The 17,076-nt window shown below is 48.5% G+C and overlaps 1 protein-coding gene across 5 annotated transcripts in view; it reads left to right on the plus strand.

Annotated features, from left to right (window-relative positions):
- The window catches only part of CCDC180 (coiled-coil domain containing 180), a 56,421-nt gene extending 40,207 nt beyond the window's left edge, over positions 1-16,214 (plus strand). Inside the window, exons 29-37 of one of the 5 annotated variants that reach the window (XM_089913446.1) lie at positions 220-297; positions 3,418-3,484; positions 4,258-4,399; positions 7,492-7,652; positions 8,226-8,363; positions 8,858-8,969; positions 11,454-11,559; positions 13,523-13,658; positions 14,854-16,213. In XM_089913446.1, coding sequence (XP_089769572.1) covers positions 220-297; positions 3,418-3,484; positions 4,258-4,399; positions 7,492-7,652; positions 8,226-8,363; positions 8,858-8,969; positions 11,454-11,559; positions 13,523-13,658; positions 14,854-14,985 — 1,072 coding nt within the window. In that variant the 3' untranslated portion in view covers positions 14,986-16,213. Of the gene's footprint in view, positions 1-219; positions 298-3,417; positions 3,485-4,257; positions 4,400-7,491; positions 7,653-8,225; positions 8,364-8,857; positions 8,970-11,453; positions 11,560-13,522; positions 13,659-14,853 lie in introns of all 5 variants that reach the window. The other 4 variants (XM_089913447.1, XM_089913442.1, XM_089913444.1 and 1 more) reach the window with 4 other exon arrangements.
- The last annotated feature ends 862 nt before the right edge of the window (positions 16,215-17,076 follow it).

The raw sequence follows: 17,076 nt of genomic DNA on the forward strand, positions 1-17,076 counted from the left end.
AGCACCTCTGTCCCTTAACCACTGTCGGCAGCCTTGTGTGGGTTTTAGTGGTCAGGGCTTCAGCCCCGCGATAAGGCTGTCTCCAGAGCTGCCGAGGGGGAGGGAGCATCTCGAAGCGCGGGGCCGCACAGGCAGGCCCGGAGCGGGGGCTCACGCGGGCTCAGGTCTGCCTGCGTTCATCTCCAACCTCCAGAGCACTGACACACCTTTGCCCCACAGCATCACACGGTATGCCAAGCCCAACAGACTAGATAGAAAGTACCAGGTGCTCGGAGACAAGCCACCTCCTCCGGCGGAGTAAGTGTCAATGCCATGTCCTTTAACTCCATTTTAACCTGTCATCTTTGTCAGGGGGCAGCTAAATCTAACTCAGCTAAGGGAAATGGGAAGTAGGGCGCAGAGCAGGAGAGGTCGGCATGGGGATGGGTAAGAGTCAAGATTGGTTTGTCTCAGCCTAACTCACCTAAATTTATTGAGAGAGATTTCCACCAAATTTAGACGTTCACCAAGAAGCCATTCTTCTTTCCTTTGAACAATAAGTTCATTTCTATTCAGTCACCTTTTGTTCCTTAAGGGCCAGCTGAACCATCTACTGAGACTTGGTAGTAGGGCAACCAGTCAAGGGGCTTTCTAGATGTTGGGCCTGAAGCACCCAGAGGGGCCCACTCGGGAGCAGCTCCTGGCATTCCAGTTGCCCATCACCCCACTCCAGCTGGCAGGGCTTCTTTGGACCCTGGAGGAAAAGCCAGCTACAGAACAACCTCGAGTCCCAACAGGGACCTAGATAGTCAGGTTTCAGCTCTCAGTGGAGAGTTGTAGCCAGATATTGAAGGAGACTAGGAGAATTGAGATTTGGTAAGAACTGACAAAACGTACATGACAGCGAGATCCATGCCAGTTTCCAGGGAGGTCACAAAACCTCAAAGCCAATGAATAGGGATAGAATCTACTAATCACGAGAGAGTGCTATAGTTTCCCACTGAAACATAAAATTTATGTCGCCCTTCTTTTTGATTCTTGTTTACAAAACAAGTCTGGTCTCATTAGCTTTGCCTGATTATTTACATAAGTGCAGCAAGCGTGGTGACTGACCACCTAAACTTTTTACGTTTGCGTCGCTGGAACTTTTCAAAAAGAATCTCAGATTAGACTCTTAAAAGCCTCTTGAAGCCAAAAAGGCGAGTCAGATTTCACCTGCAGTACCTATAGATTTGGGTGAAAGCCTCTCTCCTTGAGGTCCCCACAGTACCTTCAGGTTTTCCTTACTCACCTGTGAGGCTGGGAACCTCATAAGCCAGGTGCCAGGTGGGTTTTCCCAAGAGGGCTCTGAAGCACTGTCTCCATGAAGTCAACCTTAGTTTCTTGAAACTGTTTGGTCACATCTGATCCTATGCATCGTTGTCCATATGACATTTCAGTCAAAGCCTTGGTTATACATCAATGTTTCCAATTACGTCCTGTTACAAGGAGGACAGCTTTTTGTGGAATTCACACAAATAATTATATTGCCATAAAATAAGTATACTTAACAAGAGTTTCCGAATTCTAGAGTGCATATGAACGGGTGAAACATCCAGCCTCTTTCAAATTAGCCCTTTTTCCTCTTTAGCCTCAGGCAGTTGCTTTCAGGAGTTCCTCTGTCCCTTGAGAGCCCTGATGGGGACAGGACGCCTGAATTTAGGTCATGCGACTGTAGGGAGTTGAGGGCTGGAGTGGGAAAGGAGAGGTCTGGCAGGGTGGACAGAGAGACAGGCGAGGTAGGGCTATGAAGGGGTCATATCAAAGGAAACCAGGGAACTGAAGGGAAGGTGGAAGGTGGCAAAAGGAGGAAGAAGGAGCATAGGCGTGGTGGGGGAGAGAGGTCTTGTGGGGGGGTCTCCCCTCCAGTTTGGGGAGATCTTGTTTCCCCAAGAAGCCAATGAGGTTCCAAATTATCCTTCGTAAAATCACGCCAGGGTCATGAATCACACAGTGGAAAAGTATTTGGGAAAGTATAGTGAAAGCATGCAGAGGAGCCTAACGTTTGCTCGAGGGGAGAGTTTTTGTCAAGGTCAACAGACAGCAAATTACTTTTCCAGAAAGCAGTCGGGAAAGGTATAGTGAAGGCCATAAGTTTATGCCTTTTGTGCAGGTCCGTGGGTCCCTCTACCAAGGAAACCATCTATGAAGAAGAAAACGCTTGCATGATAAACCATATGCAATACTTTTTATCCCAGTTAAAAATGGGAAAAATACCCTAAAGGTCCAAAAATGGGGGATTGTAAACCACGGTGCATACATACTCGATGGTGTCACACAGCCATTTAAAATGATATCATAATGTAGGGGGAACACTTTTAAGTGTGCAGAATGTAAAATGCCCATGAACCTAGTTCCAGACCAATTTAAAAATCAGCAGAAGGAAATACAGTAAAATGTTAGCATTTATTTTTTTCTTCTTGCTTTTCAGTTTATTTCTAATTTTCTTTAATTATGATGAATGAATTTTTAAATGAAAGATCACATGACTAATATACATGTATTTTAGAAAATGCCAAAACTGATGTGTGTGTAAAGCAGTCACTGCATCACTTTATAGAAACTGTGAAAAAATAGCTGTCCTACAGGTACATGCAGTTCTAACACATCTGTCCCTTATTTCAGTCTTACTGTTGAGGCAGTTGACCTAACCGACAGGAATATTCACTGGATCTGTGCAGGTTTGTTCAGTAAAGACCTCGTGTGCGCACAGTCAACCCAAAGGCCAGAGGTACCAGAAAGAGGATGTTTGGCCCTACAGGCAGTCTTGCTCGTTCGACTAATATTTATAAGAAATCATTCTTTCTTCCCTCAACCAAGACTGAGGCACTGATAGGTGCAGGCACTGGGATGGGACAGCGGATTCCATGGTGAACAAAAACAGACACACAGTGTGTGTCCTGGTGGACTTCACCAGGTGCTGGGAGAGATGGGGCTAATGACCAGTCACACAGATCAGTCCCCAGTCCCCCTGTGGGGAGTGCTGTAAAGCTGAGGGCCACAAAGAGCATTGGAACAAGGCAGTCAGGAATCACCACTGAGCCAGGATCTATGGAAGAGCAGGAACAAACGTGACCAAGAGGAAAGTTGGTGTTCCCTGGAGAGGAATCAGTGTGAGAAATGGCCCTGGGGCAGGAATGAGTAATTACAAGAAGTGATGAAGACAAAAGAGAACAGAGACACTTGGAAGCTGCCAAGCTCAGCTTGTCACATGCAAGAGGCATTAAACTAGATGAACAGAAATATTAGGTGGGGACATGCTTGGGCATCCCGAGCTGTCCAACTCCAGTTCCGGCCGGGTTGCTGAGTACTCAGAATGCTCAGTCCCTTTGGCTTTGTCCACACCATTTAGTGTGATTAGACAAGTCCTCTCAGGGATCTGTCTCCTGTGTGTTGCAGGGATTTTAAAGGCATCGTCCTGAGCCTCCTCTGGGAGAGCAACGAGCACCTGCTGACCGTGGTGGAGGTGAGGGCTCTACCTGCCCCTTTGCCATCCGCTGGTCACACGTCCCCAGTGGGCTCTGCCTCCTGCCTTCTGCTGATAATGGCCTTTGGGTGAAACTGAACAAAGGGGACTGCAGCCCCCATGACCACGCTACCCAGCTTCTGTCACCTCATGTGCTGTCTTTCATCCTAGAAATTCAAGCTCATCCATTCATTTACCCATTTATCCAGCCACCAACCATTTCTTGGCTACTGTGTGTCAGATACCGGGTGTGCCAAGAGGAACAAGCCCCGTCTCTGTCCCTGAGAGGCCGGCACCCAGCAGAGGATGACAGACATGGTGGCACCACAGAGGGATGGGTGGGGCCGTGGGAGCTGGGGACCTCTAGTAGGAGCGACCCAGGGCCCTGGTCCAGTGCATCCCACACAGGGGTGTCTGTGTGCTTCCTGCCTGCCTCCCCCTGGGCTGTGAGTCTTCAGAGAAGAGCTCTGGGTCATCCGTATTAGTGGCCCAGCTTGGCGCTTCAGAGAAAGCTCTCGGCCTGGTGGGTGGAAGACCCATTTTATTCTTGAAAGATACCTAGAATTATACCATTGGCTCGCTCATGCCTCGCACAGCCCTGGGATACTGACAGTGGTGACAAGGACAGACAGGGAGGAGGAGCAACCCTGGCGGAGAGGACAGCAGTAGAGAAGGCCAGGGGGTGAGGAGAGCACAGTGGAGGATGCCAAGATGCTGGGCCAGAGCCCCCTGGGGAGGGGCCTGGCACCCACACTTTCAACCCTTTCCTGCAGGAGTTTTACCACAAAGAGAAGCACTCAATCACCAGGCCCGACTGCATGTACGGAACCTTTGACCAGTGCGCAGAGAACGTCAGCAGGAAGATCCTGGTGTACCACAGCCAGGCCGATGAGTACCACAACTCCTGCCTCATAGGTGGGTGTGGCCAGCAGATGGGCTGCAGGCCAGTGGGGTTGGGGGCACAGAGCCTCTCACGGCCTGAATGATGCCTTCCTGACCTGGAGGTCACTGGGGAGGCAAAGGAGCCTCCCTGTGAAAAGCTGACATCTTACAATTAGGTAAAAACCTTGATCAGATTTAACTGGGGAGAAACAACAATGCCAAAAAAAATTCACTTTCCTCGAGAAATATGGTGATTTGTATCACTAAAAATGTTTCACTCATTGAATAGATATTTTTTACAGCTTTATGGAAACATTCACTTAATGAATTTAATACATTTAATTTTATTTAATTTTCATGTACTAAAACGCATTGAATTGTACACTTTACACCCATTCAGTGGCTTTTAATATAGCCATATAGTTGTACAACCATCACCACTGTGAATTTTAGAGCCCACTGTCCCTCCATCACGTCCCCAGCCGTAAACAACCACTAGTCTACTTTCTGTCTCTATAGATTTTCCTATCTGGGCTTTCACATGAATGGAGTCATGCAGTATTATTTATTCATTCGGTGATGGACATTTGGTTGTTTCCACCTTTTGGCAATTATGGATGCTGCTGCTGCAAACGTTCACGTGCATATTGTGTGTGGATGTGTGATTTCATTTCTCTTGGGTTTATAACTAGGAGGAGAATTACTGGGTCATATGGTGCCTCTGTGTTTAATCATTTGAAAAATCCTTCCACAGTGCCTACTGTATGCCTGGCCTGTGCTGGGTTTGGGCTATGATGAACTTGATAGACATAGCCTCCTAGAGAATAGGGACATGAAAAGAGGCAGGCAGGATACATCTTGCCGTTTATGTTTATTATAACGACCTAAAGGGAGCTGTGAAAACATACCCATAGGTCCCGCCCCCGTTCCTATTTCTCCATGTCCACAGCTAGGTGTGTTTTATGCAGTCATAAGTCCTGATTATTTCTGCTTGTAAGGCAGGGAACCTGAGAGCCCATCACAGGCCTTCTGTGTTGGTTGAGGGGCAGCACGGGTAGAAGAGGGAGAGGATTAGGGGACGGCCAGACCTGGGGTCAAGACCCAGCACTGCCATCTCCCAGCCATATGACCTTGACCGAGTCACCTTCTCTTGCCTGTAAATGGAGACAAGGATAATACCCACCAGGCAAGGCTTTTTTGAGGATTAAGCCCCTCACAGCCCTGCCATATGCAGGGGAAATCACAGCAGTGGCTCTCATTACTGTAGCTGTAGAATGACTGGAACTGAAACTACGGGCAGCATTTTGTTTCTCTAGCTCAGAGTTTCCCCATGTGAACTCTGTGGGAGCCCATCCTATGTGATCTTCCTCAAAAGAGGGGTTCCCTGGTCAGATGGGTTTGAGAAATGCTGCAGGTTATGTCCCTCTCGGGCAGATTGACAGTTCACATTAAATGAAGACTTCCATTTCCTTCAGGGAGTCCAGTATCCAGACCAACTCTCCCACTGAAAACATGTAAAAATCCTGGATATAACACTTTTGCGGTAAACTTTTAAATGCATGGATGAGCTAGCTATAAAGTAAGAAACATACAGGGCTCCAAGATTAAGTGAGAATAGGAAATCAGAGATAAATTGAGCAGTGACTCTGGCTATTGCCATGAGGGCTTTGCTGACTCCCAGGTCCACCTGAGCCTCTGTTTCCATGGCCTCCAGGACACTGGGAACAGAGACCAAGCACCCGATGACCCAAGGTGGGCAGTCTGAAAGGGCACAAGCCACAGAAAACTGGGTCTCCACAGGGCTCCATCTGCATAGTAAGGAGAATGAGACAGAAACCATATCCCCTTCTCCCCCAGTGACTAGAAGGAAACTGTCTTGTTATAAGCCGTGGCACTGGATAAAGAAGAAGAAAAACTCCATTGAAAATCCATAGCTATAAGCCAGCTCTTATGTGGTGTTTAAACCTGAAGTCACATTTAGACAAACCTAAATTCAACTTTGTGTTTGTGGATCATCCATAAGACCTCTAGCTGATACCTTAGCTTAAAATGATTTTGAGTTAGTCACACCCAGATGCTTGTTTAGTAGAGATACTACAAATCCTCTCCAGAAAAGCCCACCTTCAGTTCAGGCCTCCAGGGATTCCCACAAATAAAATGCCCAGAATAAGAGTTCACCACAGGGCTTCCCTGGTGGCGCAGTGGTTGAGAGTCCGCCTGCCGATACAGGGGACACGGGTTCGTGCCCCGGTCCGGGAAGATCCCGCATGCCGTGGAGCGGCTGGGCCCGTGAGCCATGGCCGCTGAGCCTGCGCGTCCGGAGCCTGTGCTCCGCAACGGGAGAGGCCACAACAGTGAGAGGCCCGCGTACCGCAAAAAAAAAAAAAAAAGAGTTCACCGTAAAACACACACACACACACACACACACACACACACACAGAAAAAGGCACCTTGAGCATGAGGCAGCAGAATGAGACCAGTAAAGACTTCAGATATTGAATGTATCAGACACAGAATATAAAATAATGTATTTATTTAGAGTTAAATAAAAGAGGAAATTGGAAACTTGAGTAAGGAGCAAAAGACTATTAAAATGGCCAAGTAAATATGAAAGAGAACCAAATCAGACTTCTATATTGGAAAAATAAATCATTGAAATTTTAAACTTATGAATGGCTTTAATACCAAAGAAAATAACCAAAATGCAGCACAGAAAAACAAAGAAATGGAAATACGGGAGAGAGGTGGAGAGAAATGGAAGAAAGAGTAGGTCTGGCATGCAGCTAGGGAGAGGAGAGGAGGAGGGAGGGAGAGGAGGAGACTTAGAGTCAAGGCAATATTTGAAGAGAGAATGGATGAGACAGAACTGCTGAAAGATGCAGTGCATTTTGAAAGCACTGGAAAGTCCTGCAGAGGGTAGAAAAGAAGTCCTTTGAACTTGTTTAGTCCAGTACTTTTAATGCTGGTTTGACCACAGGACCCCTTTTGATGGAATAACTATTACCACACTGTAGACCAAGCCTTTCTCTTTGGGAAGCTGCTTTGAGCCTTTGTTGGAGAGATTGCCACAGCAACTTGGCTCTGCTCTGTGCTCACCCCTGGTCCCCCACCCCCAATTCCTACAGAATTACGGGCCCAGATGAGGAGATTTGAGGAGCTATTGCCCCAGGTGTGTTGGCTGGCGATGGAAAATTTCAAGGAGCACCACTGGAAAAAATATTGCACCTCCACCAATGAGATCCGGGGACAGTTCTCGAATTATCAGGAACAGCTGGAGAGAAGGAAGGTGGGGCCCCCCGGACCAGCCCCTCCTCTCCAGGACCAGAGGCCCTGGGAGTTCAGAAATGGAGGTGGGGCATCGGCAGAACTGAGTCCCAGGGAAGGACGTGGGCCAGGCTTGGGATTGTTGGATGGGGGTGAGGGACACTAGGCACTGGAGAGACGAGAGCTGAGCCAACAGCTCCTTCATAGAAGGCCTTCAGCACGCTCCTTGTTGGATTTAACCTTTGGGTCAGCTGGTTCTATGGGGCTGTGGCCATTGAGATCAACAGTAATTGTCCACATGGTCCTTCGAGCCATGGAACATGGATGCTGTTGATTTTATTGGACTGAAACCCTGACTGTTCTGGGGCAGGTGCTCAGCTCTCCCGCTTCTTAACCCTTGGAGTCAGCTCCAGCCATGTCCCTGTCTTCCCTTCTCAGCCACTCCTCTGCCACTCCTCAGCCCTTCACACACCCAGGTCAGTGCACACATCAGTCTGGCCGTGGCCATAATTGGCAGAGGACATAGGCCAGTGACTTTTTGGTCCTGACCTCAAGACCAGGTCAAAAAACCTACTGATTTCTGGATTTTCTGAAGGATGAAAATGCCCAGAAGCTCCACCCAAATCTCGGACACCCCGCACATTTCCAAGAAATGGAGTCTCTGTGTCAAGTGGAAGAGAAAAGGCAGGAAGATTTGGACACCATGATTGCAGTGACCAGGGAGCAACTGGAGGTCAGTAGTGCCATCCACTCCATGTCTAGATGCTGAGGGCTGCACTGCCCTCCAGAGGTCACCCCCACTGACAGCCCAGCAACAGCACTGAGCACGGCCCTTTGCTGACACCCTGGCCAAAGCAGGATATGAAAGCAGGCAGGTGTCATAGGTGGAGATGGTCTTTATTGGCTGTTGTAACTTGCATTTTTAAATTTCTAACTTAATTAATTACTAATGAGAACTTCTTTTCCAAGATCCATGTCAAGTTTTATTTCCTCTTTAGTAAATTGTCTATGTCTGTCCCTTGGCCATTTCAGAATCATTGCCTATCTTCAAACCAAGTCCCCTCTAGGGAGAGGCCTCCTGGGGAAGACCAGATGCCTGTTAACCTGGACACAGTTGACACGTGGCCCTGGTCTTGTCTCACATGCTGCTCCCCAAATCCTCCCTCAGCCTGTCTTTGGAGACAAGTTCCTCTCCCTGCAGCACCGTGTTCCCCATGTTTCCTCCAGGAGTTCACCCGGAAGTACAGCCGGTTTTTCATAGCCAGCTTGGCCGCCTTCACTGAGAAGTTCCTGCTGCAGTTGGACGAGGTGGTCACCATTGACGATGTCCAGGTTGCAAGTATGTGTGCTACCGGCCTTGTGCCCTGGCCCCAGGGGGTGTGACACAGGGTGATGGGCCTGGGGTGGGGTGGGGGGGCCGTCTGCTTTCCCCCAACTCCCCCAGAATGAAAATACATTCTCTATGGAGGGGACTGATGAATTTTTGTTTGTTTTAATTAAAACTCTCTTTTTTTAAACTAAAAAAGCAAATCCCAAATGAATCAAAGATTATATATAAAAAATGAAATCCTAATGCTAAATATTTTCATAATCTTGGGGTAGGGACAGCTTTCCTAAGTATGAGAGCCAGAAGCCATAAAGGAATGGCTGGCACTTCTCTGTGGCCAAAACAAAAACAAGGAAAAATGTCAAAATATGGAAAGACGAACCACAAACTGCAAAAATATTCCTAATAACTAATAGGTCAGAGAATGGCCTAATATCCCTGTGGTATTAGGTTCCCTGTGGAACTCTAACAGGCCAAATTTGTAAAAAGAGATAGAGGACAAACATGCAATTCAGAAGGCCAATAAATTTAAAAGATGCTTGACTTCACCAATGATGAAAAATGTCAATATAAACATTATTAAGATATCATTTCTCGCCAATAACCTGGCAAGGCTTTTAAGTTCAGTGACAGCCAGCACTGGTGAGGCTGTCAGGAAGCCTGAGCACCACAGAGCCTCTCGGAGAAGTGTACGTCCACCCCACTCTCTTGGAGAACACTCTGTTGTCGGTGCCTTCAAAGTCCTGAGTGTGTGTGCCTTTGACCTAGCCGTTCTAACCCTGGGAATTTATCCAACAGAAATACGTGCATACTTTTTCAAAGATATATTTTCAAGCAGATTCTTCACAACACTGCTTGAAATTGCAAAGGACTGGAAACAATGTTAATATCTACATATAGAGGATTGGGTAAATAAATTATGGTCCAGATGTAGGAGGGAGTACTGTGCAGCTGTTCAAGTGGGTGTGGTAGGTCTCTATGTGCCAACCAGAAGGTCCTGAAGGAACACTGTCACAGGAAAAAACACATATTAAAAACACATATGTGATATAAACATGCACCCCGCACATATGTAAATGAGTCTGTGTGAGAGACAGACAGAGACAGAGAACGAGAGCGACAGAGCCTGAGAGACAGGTACCAGACTCTTGATGACCATCTCTGGTAAGTGGGGCTGTGAGAGATTTCTAAAATCTTTTCTTTTTCCCCGTTAGGTGATGTTTAAATTTTTTATAATGTGCACCAGTTACTTTTATAACTACACAAAGATTCAAATCATATATTAAATATTATCCATTTATCACTAATCTATTAAGTAAATAAATATATTATTTTTATATTTTTAAGTTTTCATTAGACAGACAATGAATATTTCTTACAGTAAAATGAGAAATTCAATATGAGTTACAAAGGAAGAGAAGAACGTGGTCATTCTACCCAGAAATAAGTGCCCTTGACATTGGCTGTCCTCCTCCTTATTTCCCTCCCGGCACAGGCCTGTGTGGATATCAGCGGGGGGATGGGAGGGTGGATCACAAGTGTGTGCTCTTTTGTAAGCTAATTTCCCCTTGGGCGGACGCTGGGCAAGCCAGTCACCACCTCCTTGAGCACTTTCAGTTGCTGTGCGTCGTATGTTACTGATTAGTTCCCTGCTGGTGCACGTCCAGCTTTTCACTCCTGTAATCGTGCTGAAGGGAACATCTGCATCCATATTTCTCTGTTTCGGGGCAACAGGTTCCTAGAAGTGGACTTTCTAGGTCAAAATGTATATGAATTTCGAGGCGTTGGTCACTTTCCAGTGTTGGGGCTCTCTTTGGCAAATGTGAGCCTGGTTTGGGAGAGCAGAGCCTGCAGAGACGCTGGGGTTCAGACTTGAGGGAGAACAGGCGAGAGGAGCCGGCAGGGAGGCAGCCTCGGTAACTTGGAGGGAACTGCCAGGCCAGGGAGACCCCCTGCACCAGGTCTACAGGAGCCTCTCCTGCTCTGAGCCAAGCAGCCTGGCCCTGCCATCCACACAGACCAGGGTGCAGAGGGCTGCTCACCGCGAGGACGGAGCCCCTTTCTCTTCACGTCAAAGGGCAGGTCAGTGAGCCGGACATGAGAGGGACAACCTTGAATGTATGCATTCCAGGAGAAATTCTTAGTTCAGGGCCCATTTGAGCTAGTATAAGGCAAAGAAGGCTCTACAAAGCATATTCGGGGGCTCACAGGAGCTGCAAGAAGGTCAGAGCATCATTCTGAGGGCTTTGGAGCTGGGAACCATGCCCAAACCATACTTCACACCCTCCAGCTTTGACCCCCCGCCATCTCCTCGGCCCCCACCTATGAATCTGGTGCATTTGGCTTCTGTTTGGGAGGGGCCTCTGCCTCCTGCCTGAGACTCCAAGTGGGGAAGAGGGGAGCGAGCCCTCATTTCTCTAAATGTAAGGTCGGGGGTCCCCTTGATCTCAGGCTGTGGGTGAGGCCGCTGTCAGTAACCTGTCTCTTGCCTGCCAGAGATGGAGCCCCCGAAACAGAAAACATCAATCCTAATACGGAGGAAACTCAACGGGCTCTCCCTGGAGGAAGAAAGTGAGAAGCCCCTGATTGAACGAGGGAGCAGGTGAGAGCCGAGAGCAGGGAGTAATACCACAAATGGCTGTATTTGCTGGGGGTGGTGCAGTGGAATGGTTAGGGGCACGAGCTCTGACGTCAAACAAACCTGGTAATCTTGGGAAGGCATTGTGTCCTAAGCCTGTTTCCTCATCTGTGAAATGGGCATGGCAGCCTACCTTACATGATATTATGAAGAGAAAGTTCAATGAGATTGTACTTGGAGTGCCCCGGCACATACTAAGAGCTCAGCAGCTATTAGTTCACGTGATAAGGACCCACAAAGGGGCCCCCAAAGAAATGGAGGCCTGTCCCAGTGTGGGGCACATTCTCAGATTGCTGGTGGCGCTGTGATCCACTACTGCTGTCCATCATGTATGACGAGAGCTACCAAAGTGCTTGTCCCCTGTGACCCAAGAAGTTACTCTGGAAGAAGAGGTAAGGCAGCGGTTTCCCCAGCTAAGTTGTCAGCAGTGGTTTTATAGCAGAATAGGAAAAGCAGGCCAGGAACTGATGACTGCCACCTCGCTGGCCAATTGATGAGGAAACTGAGACCCAGAAAAGGGAAACACCTAGAGGTGCGGGATTCCCCTTCCCCAGGCAGAACCCAACTGTGTATACACATGGATTTAAACTGTATGAAAATGCAAAAAAGAACTTGACGAAGCTTAATGTTAAATGCTCAGTAGGGTTTTTCTTCTTTCTTTTTCTTTTTTTTTAACATCTTTATTGGAGTATAATTGCTTTACAATGGTGTGTTAGTTTCTGCTGTATAACAAAGTGAATCAGCTATACATATACATATATCCCCATATCTCCTCCCTCTTGCGTCTCCCTCCCACCCTCCCTATCCCACCCCTCTAGGTGGTCACAAAGCACCGAGCTGATCTCCCTGTGCTATGCGGCTGCTTCCCACTAGCTTTCTATTTTACATTTGGTAGTGTACATATGTCCATGCCACTCTCTCACTTCCATTCTCTACGTCTGTGTCTTTATTCCTGTCTTGCCCCTAGGTTCTTTAGAACCTTTTTTTTTTTTAGATTCCATATATATGTGTTAACATACAGTATTTGTTTTTCTCTTTCTGACTTCACTCTGTATGACAGACTCTAGGTCCATCTACCTCACTACAAATAACTCGATTTCGTTTATTTTTATGGCTGAATAATATTCCATTATATATATGTGCCACATCTTCTTTATCCATTCATCTGTCATGGACACTTAGGTTGCTTCCATGTCCTGGCTATTGTAAATAGAGCTGCAATGAACATTGTGGTACATGACTATTTTTGAATTATGGTTTTCTCAGGGTATATGCCCAGTAGTGGGATTGCTGGGTCGTATGGTAGTTCTAGTTTTAGTTTTTTAAGGAACCTCCATACTGTTCTCCATAGTGGCTGTATCAATTTACATTCCCACCAACAGTGCCAGAGGGTTCCCTTTTCTCCACACCCTCTCCAGCATTTATTGTTTGTAGATTTTTTGATTATGGCCATTCTGACTGGTGTGAGATGATACCTCATTGTAGTTTTGATTTGCATTTCTCTAATGATTAGTGATGTTGAGCATCCTTTCATGTGTTTGTTGGCAATCTGTATATCTTCTTTGGAGAAATGTCTATTTAGGTCTTCTGCCCATTTTTGGATTGGGTTGTTTGCTTTTTGATATTGAGCTGCATGAGTTGCTTGTAAATTTTGAAGATTAGTCCTTTGTCAGTTGCTTCGTTTGCAAATATCTTCTCCCATTCTGAGGGTTGGCTTTTCGTCTTGTTTATGGTTTCCTTTGCTGTGCAAAAGCTTTTAAGTTTCATTAGGTCCCATTTGTTTATTATCAGGGTTTTTCTTTTAATTAAGACGTTTAAAGCATGATATATATTTTTTTAAATGCTAACCTTTTTCACCAGGGATGAAGGGTGCACTGTGAATGATGAAGATAAGCCTGTAGGACTTTTCATGCATGTTTGTTTGTAGGAAGTGGCCAGGAATCAAACCCACCGAAGTCACCATCCAACACAAGATTCTCCTCCAGAAAACACCATCAATCACCACCACCAAAACGACCCTGGGCCACCTGGCATCCGTGCAAGCTCGAGATGCTATCTATTTGGTGAGTGGAGAGACAGGGTGGGGTGGGTGCACCCCAGGGAACGCAAGGCAGCTCGGTGTGGCTGCCTTGGGAAGGAGGGAGCTTGCTATCACCAGGTGTCCTGTCATTTGGTCCAGGGAGCAGATGACACACGTCAGGGTGCCCCAGGGCACAGTGTCAGCACTGGGAACAGCCAATGTTCTTAAGCACCAGCGCGTGAGCCACAGGTCATGTCCAGTCCCAATGATAGCTCGGGTCTGATGGTGTGAGCCCCAGTGCTGTAGGAGCCCAGCCGAGAGACACCACACCCAGACTTGGGTGGGGGTGTGTGTGTGAAGGAAGGCTTTCCGAGGAACAGTTGAGACAGAGTGAGGGGACAGAGTAGTCAGAGGCATGGAGGCCATGGGAGCAGCGGGTGACGATGGGTGGAATAAGGGACAGTTCCTGAGCACCTGCTGCAGTTGCTGTTCTCGACGTGAGCCTTCTCATTGGATCCTTGTAACAAGCCCATGAAGAAGGTAGACTTGTCCCCATGTTGCTTCTGAGGACACCGAGACTTAAAGAAGTGTGCCCCCTCTATGGCACTGCAGAGTGGCAGAGCCAGGATTTGAACCCAGTGCCTGTTAGACCCCATGGGGCCTGCCCGAAGAGGAGGCTGCACCCTGAGGCCTCCTGCAGGACCTCTCGGCTCTGAAGATGTGTGGACCTTTGTTCCTGGTGAGAGAGAAACCTTGTCCTGAGATATGCTGACCCCAGTATTTGGAGAGCCCTCAGTTCCCAGGCCACCGTGCTAAGACCCAGGCAGAGGGGAAAACTCTGCTTCCAAGTTCAGTGAGGGCTCAGGCCTAGTGGGCTCAGCCTCTCAAGGAAGCCAGGACCCCTGAGCTTCAAGGAGGCTACAGTGCGGGGTGGTGATTAGGAAGGAGGGCAGAGTGCAGAATCAGGTAGAGCAGGGTCCTAGTCCCTGCTCAGCCTCTTTCTAGCTAAATAACCCCAGGCAAGGTTGTGAGCCTCAGTTTCCCAATCTGTAAAATGTGGGAAATAACCGGGCCTGCCTGATGGGTTATTGGGCAAAGTAATGAGAAATGACCTGTGGAACTCTTGCCGGTGCCTGGAGTGGGTTCAAAGCTAACTGGCAGCAGGTTACAGCGTTCCTCTAGGGCACAGAGCCCAGAAGCCCTTCCTCACGTGGCTTCCTCCTGCTGCTTGCTCCCAGAAATATTTAGCGTCATTTGAAGAGGAGTTGAAGAAGATCCAGGACGACAGCACACTGCAGGTGAAGGAGGCTCAGCGCTGGAAGGACAGCTGGAAGTGCTCTGTGCGCACCATCCAGGGCCTGTACTTGTGACACCCTCAACCCGCTCCCAATAAAGGCTTATTTTGTGTGGACTCCTCATCCATCCACCCACCCTTCTTCCTTCCATCCATCCATCCATCCATCTCTGCTCTATGCCCAGCGCTGTACCTTCACAGTGACCAGGACACGTTGTGGTCCCTGCCCACATGGAGATCACTTCCAATGAGGAACACAGAGGTGAAAGGGGGAATTCCACACGGTCAGCTAGGACGGCGGATAACAGGAATGGTTAACTTAAAATAGAGATCAATACTTCAGAGGAAATAACTTCCAAAAGGCATGCTGGGCACTTCATCTTGGAAAATTAAAACTTATGGGAAAGAGTATATTGCACATTTAACAAAACGTGAGTTTTAACGGCAGCTATGCGCTGATTCCTGGACCCAATAAAGACTCCATCCAGTGTTGGCTGGGTGTCTGGCAATCTGGCCAATTATATGATTTTGGCAGAAATCTTCTAGGCCTCTTTAACTTTACCAAGCGTCTCTTTAGTCCTGTGAGACTCAGATCACTGTCTTTGGAAACCTGCATCCTGCCGTCTTCCTTGTCCTCTTTCTCTTCTTCTTTGATTGCAACACGGCCTCACTGTGCCAGCAGCTCTCTGTGCCCTGTGGACACAGGCGGTTCAGGCTCCTTCCTCCACTTCCTGAGCTTCTGCTGCTCCTACACAGTTTGAATGTTACCGTTGCCTCAGTCTGAGTTTCCATGTGCTTTATCTCTTAACGACTCGATGAGGTAGGTATTGCCCGCATTTTACAGTTGTAGAAACTCAAGTCCAGGAGGTCAAGGCAACCAGCTCAAAGTGACACAGGCAATGCAGAACCTCAGCAGAGTTCGGGTTCCCCAGAAGTGGACAAGGACTTGGAGGCAAGCCGCTTGTTTTGGAGATGATTCCAAGAAGCACGAGTGAGGACATAGGGAAAGGGAGCCTAGAAGGAGAAAAGCTACTGAGGGGGCTTTGAGGAGTGGCCCCTGCTATGGGTGAGCAGGCTCCACCTCGCTGGAAAACAGCCTCCCACCTGACCTGACTCTGTCAGCGCAGGTAGAGAATTGCCCGGCATTAGTGCTGCCACACTGCCCCTTGTGCCAGTTTTTGGGACAGGAACCTCCCGTGGTGCCAGACACGCCCTCAGGCAGGGGGTCTCAAGGGATGCTGGCTGGAGACCAGCTCCCCAGCTGCAGGTGAATCAGGTGGGCCAAGGGGATATGAGCGCAGCATCAGCAGCGTCACCGTCGCAGGTTTCCCAAACCTAAAGCCAGGCCCCTTTGCACCACTCTGCCACAGCACCCTCTTTCCCCAAAGCAGCACGTCACGTCAGCATAGCCCCTTCCAGCTTGCGGCATGCTCTGCAGGTACACGATCTAATTCAGTCCTGCCAGGGACAGGTGGCAGTCACCACGTAACCCCTATTTTGTAAATAAAAAACTGAAACTCAGAGAAATGAAGATACCTCCGAAGTCACTCCACGGGAGAGTGCTGCAGCCGGGGTTCCAGCCCAGCTCTGACTGCCCCTGAAACTCAGCCTGCAGTGAATGCACCCGGGTGCTTTGTACGTAGGAAAGCTACCTCTCTCCTCTGCCGGCCTCAGAGTCTCTGCACCTGCCACCCACTCCTCCCGGACACTGGGCCGCATGCATGGAGAACAGGACGCAGACCTGGGCACAGGACAGCCTGTGGTCACTGACTCTCCACCTCATTCATCTGGGTGACGTCCCAGTGGGCAGGGAAGGCTGGAGGAAGCATGCCTGCTGTGGCAGGACAGCTGGGAGGGGGATGTAAGGACTGGGGCAGGTATTGGGGGCTCACCGCAGCCCAGACAGAGCCTACAAACAGTGGCAGTGCCAGGGAGCCGAAGGAACGCAGAACTGGGAGGCCTGGGCCGATCCTTCAGTGCTGTGTGGCCCTCTGAGTCCAGTTCTGTCACCTGTCCAGTGGGGACACAAACTCCACTCTCCTGGCCCGCTGCACCCAGTGAGGCCCAGCTTGCTCAGCTGGGCCAGCCTTTGTGCACTAAGGCCACAAGGTTGAAGGGTCAAGGCAAAAACAAGTTCCCATTCTTTTCTTATTTCCCCCTCAGTATG

This window comes from Delphinapterus leucas, chromosome 6 (genome assembly GCF_059928025.1).
Source record: "Delphinapterus leucas isolate spDelLeu-1000000601 "Yukka" chromosome 6, BTC_Dleu_Yukka2, whole genome shotgun sequence".
NCBI classification, from domain to species: domain Eukaryota; kingdom Metazoa; phylum Chordata; class Mammalia; order Artiodactyla; family Monodontidae; genus Delphinapterus; species Delphinapterus leucas.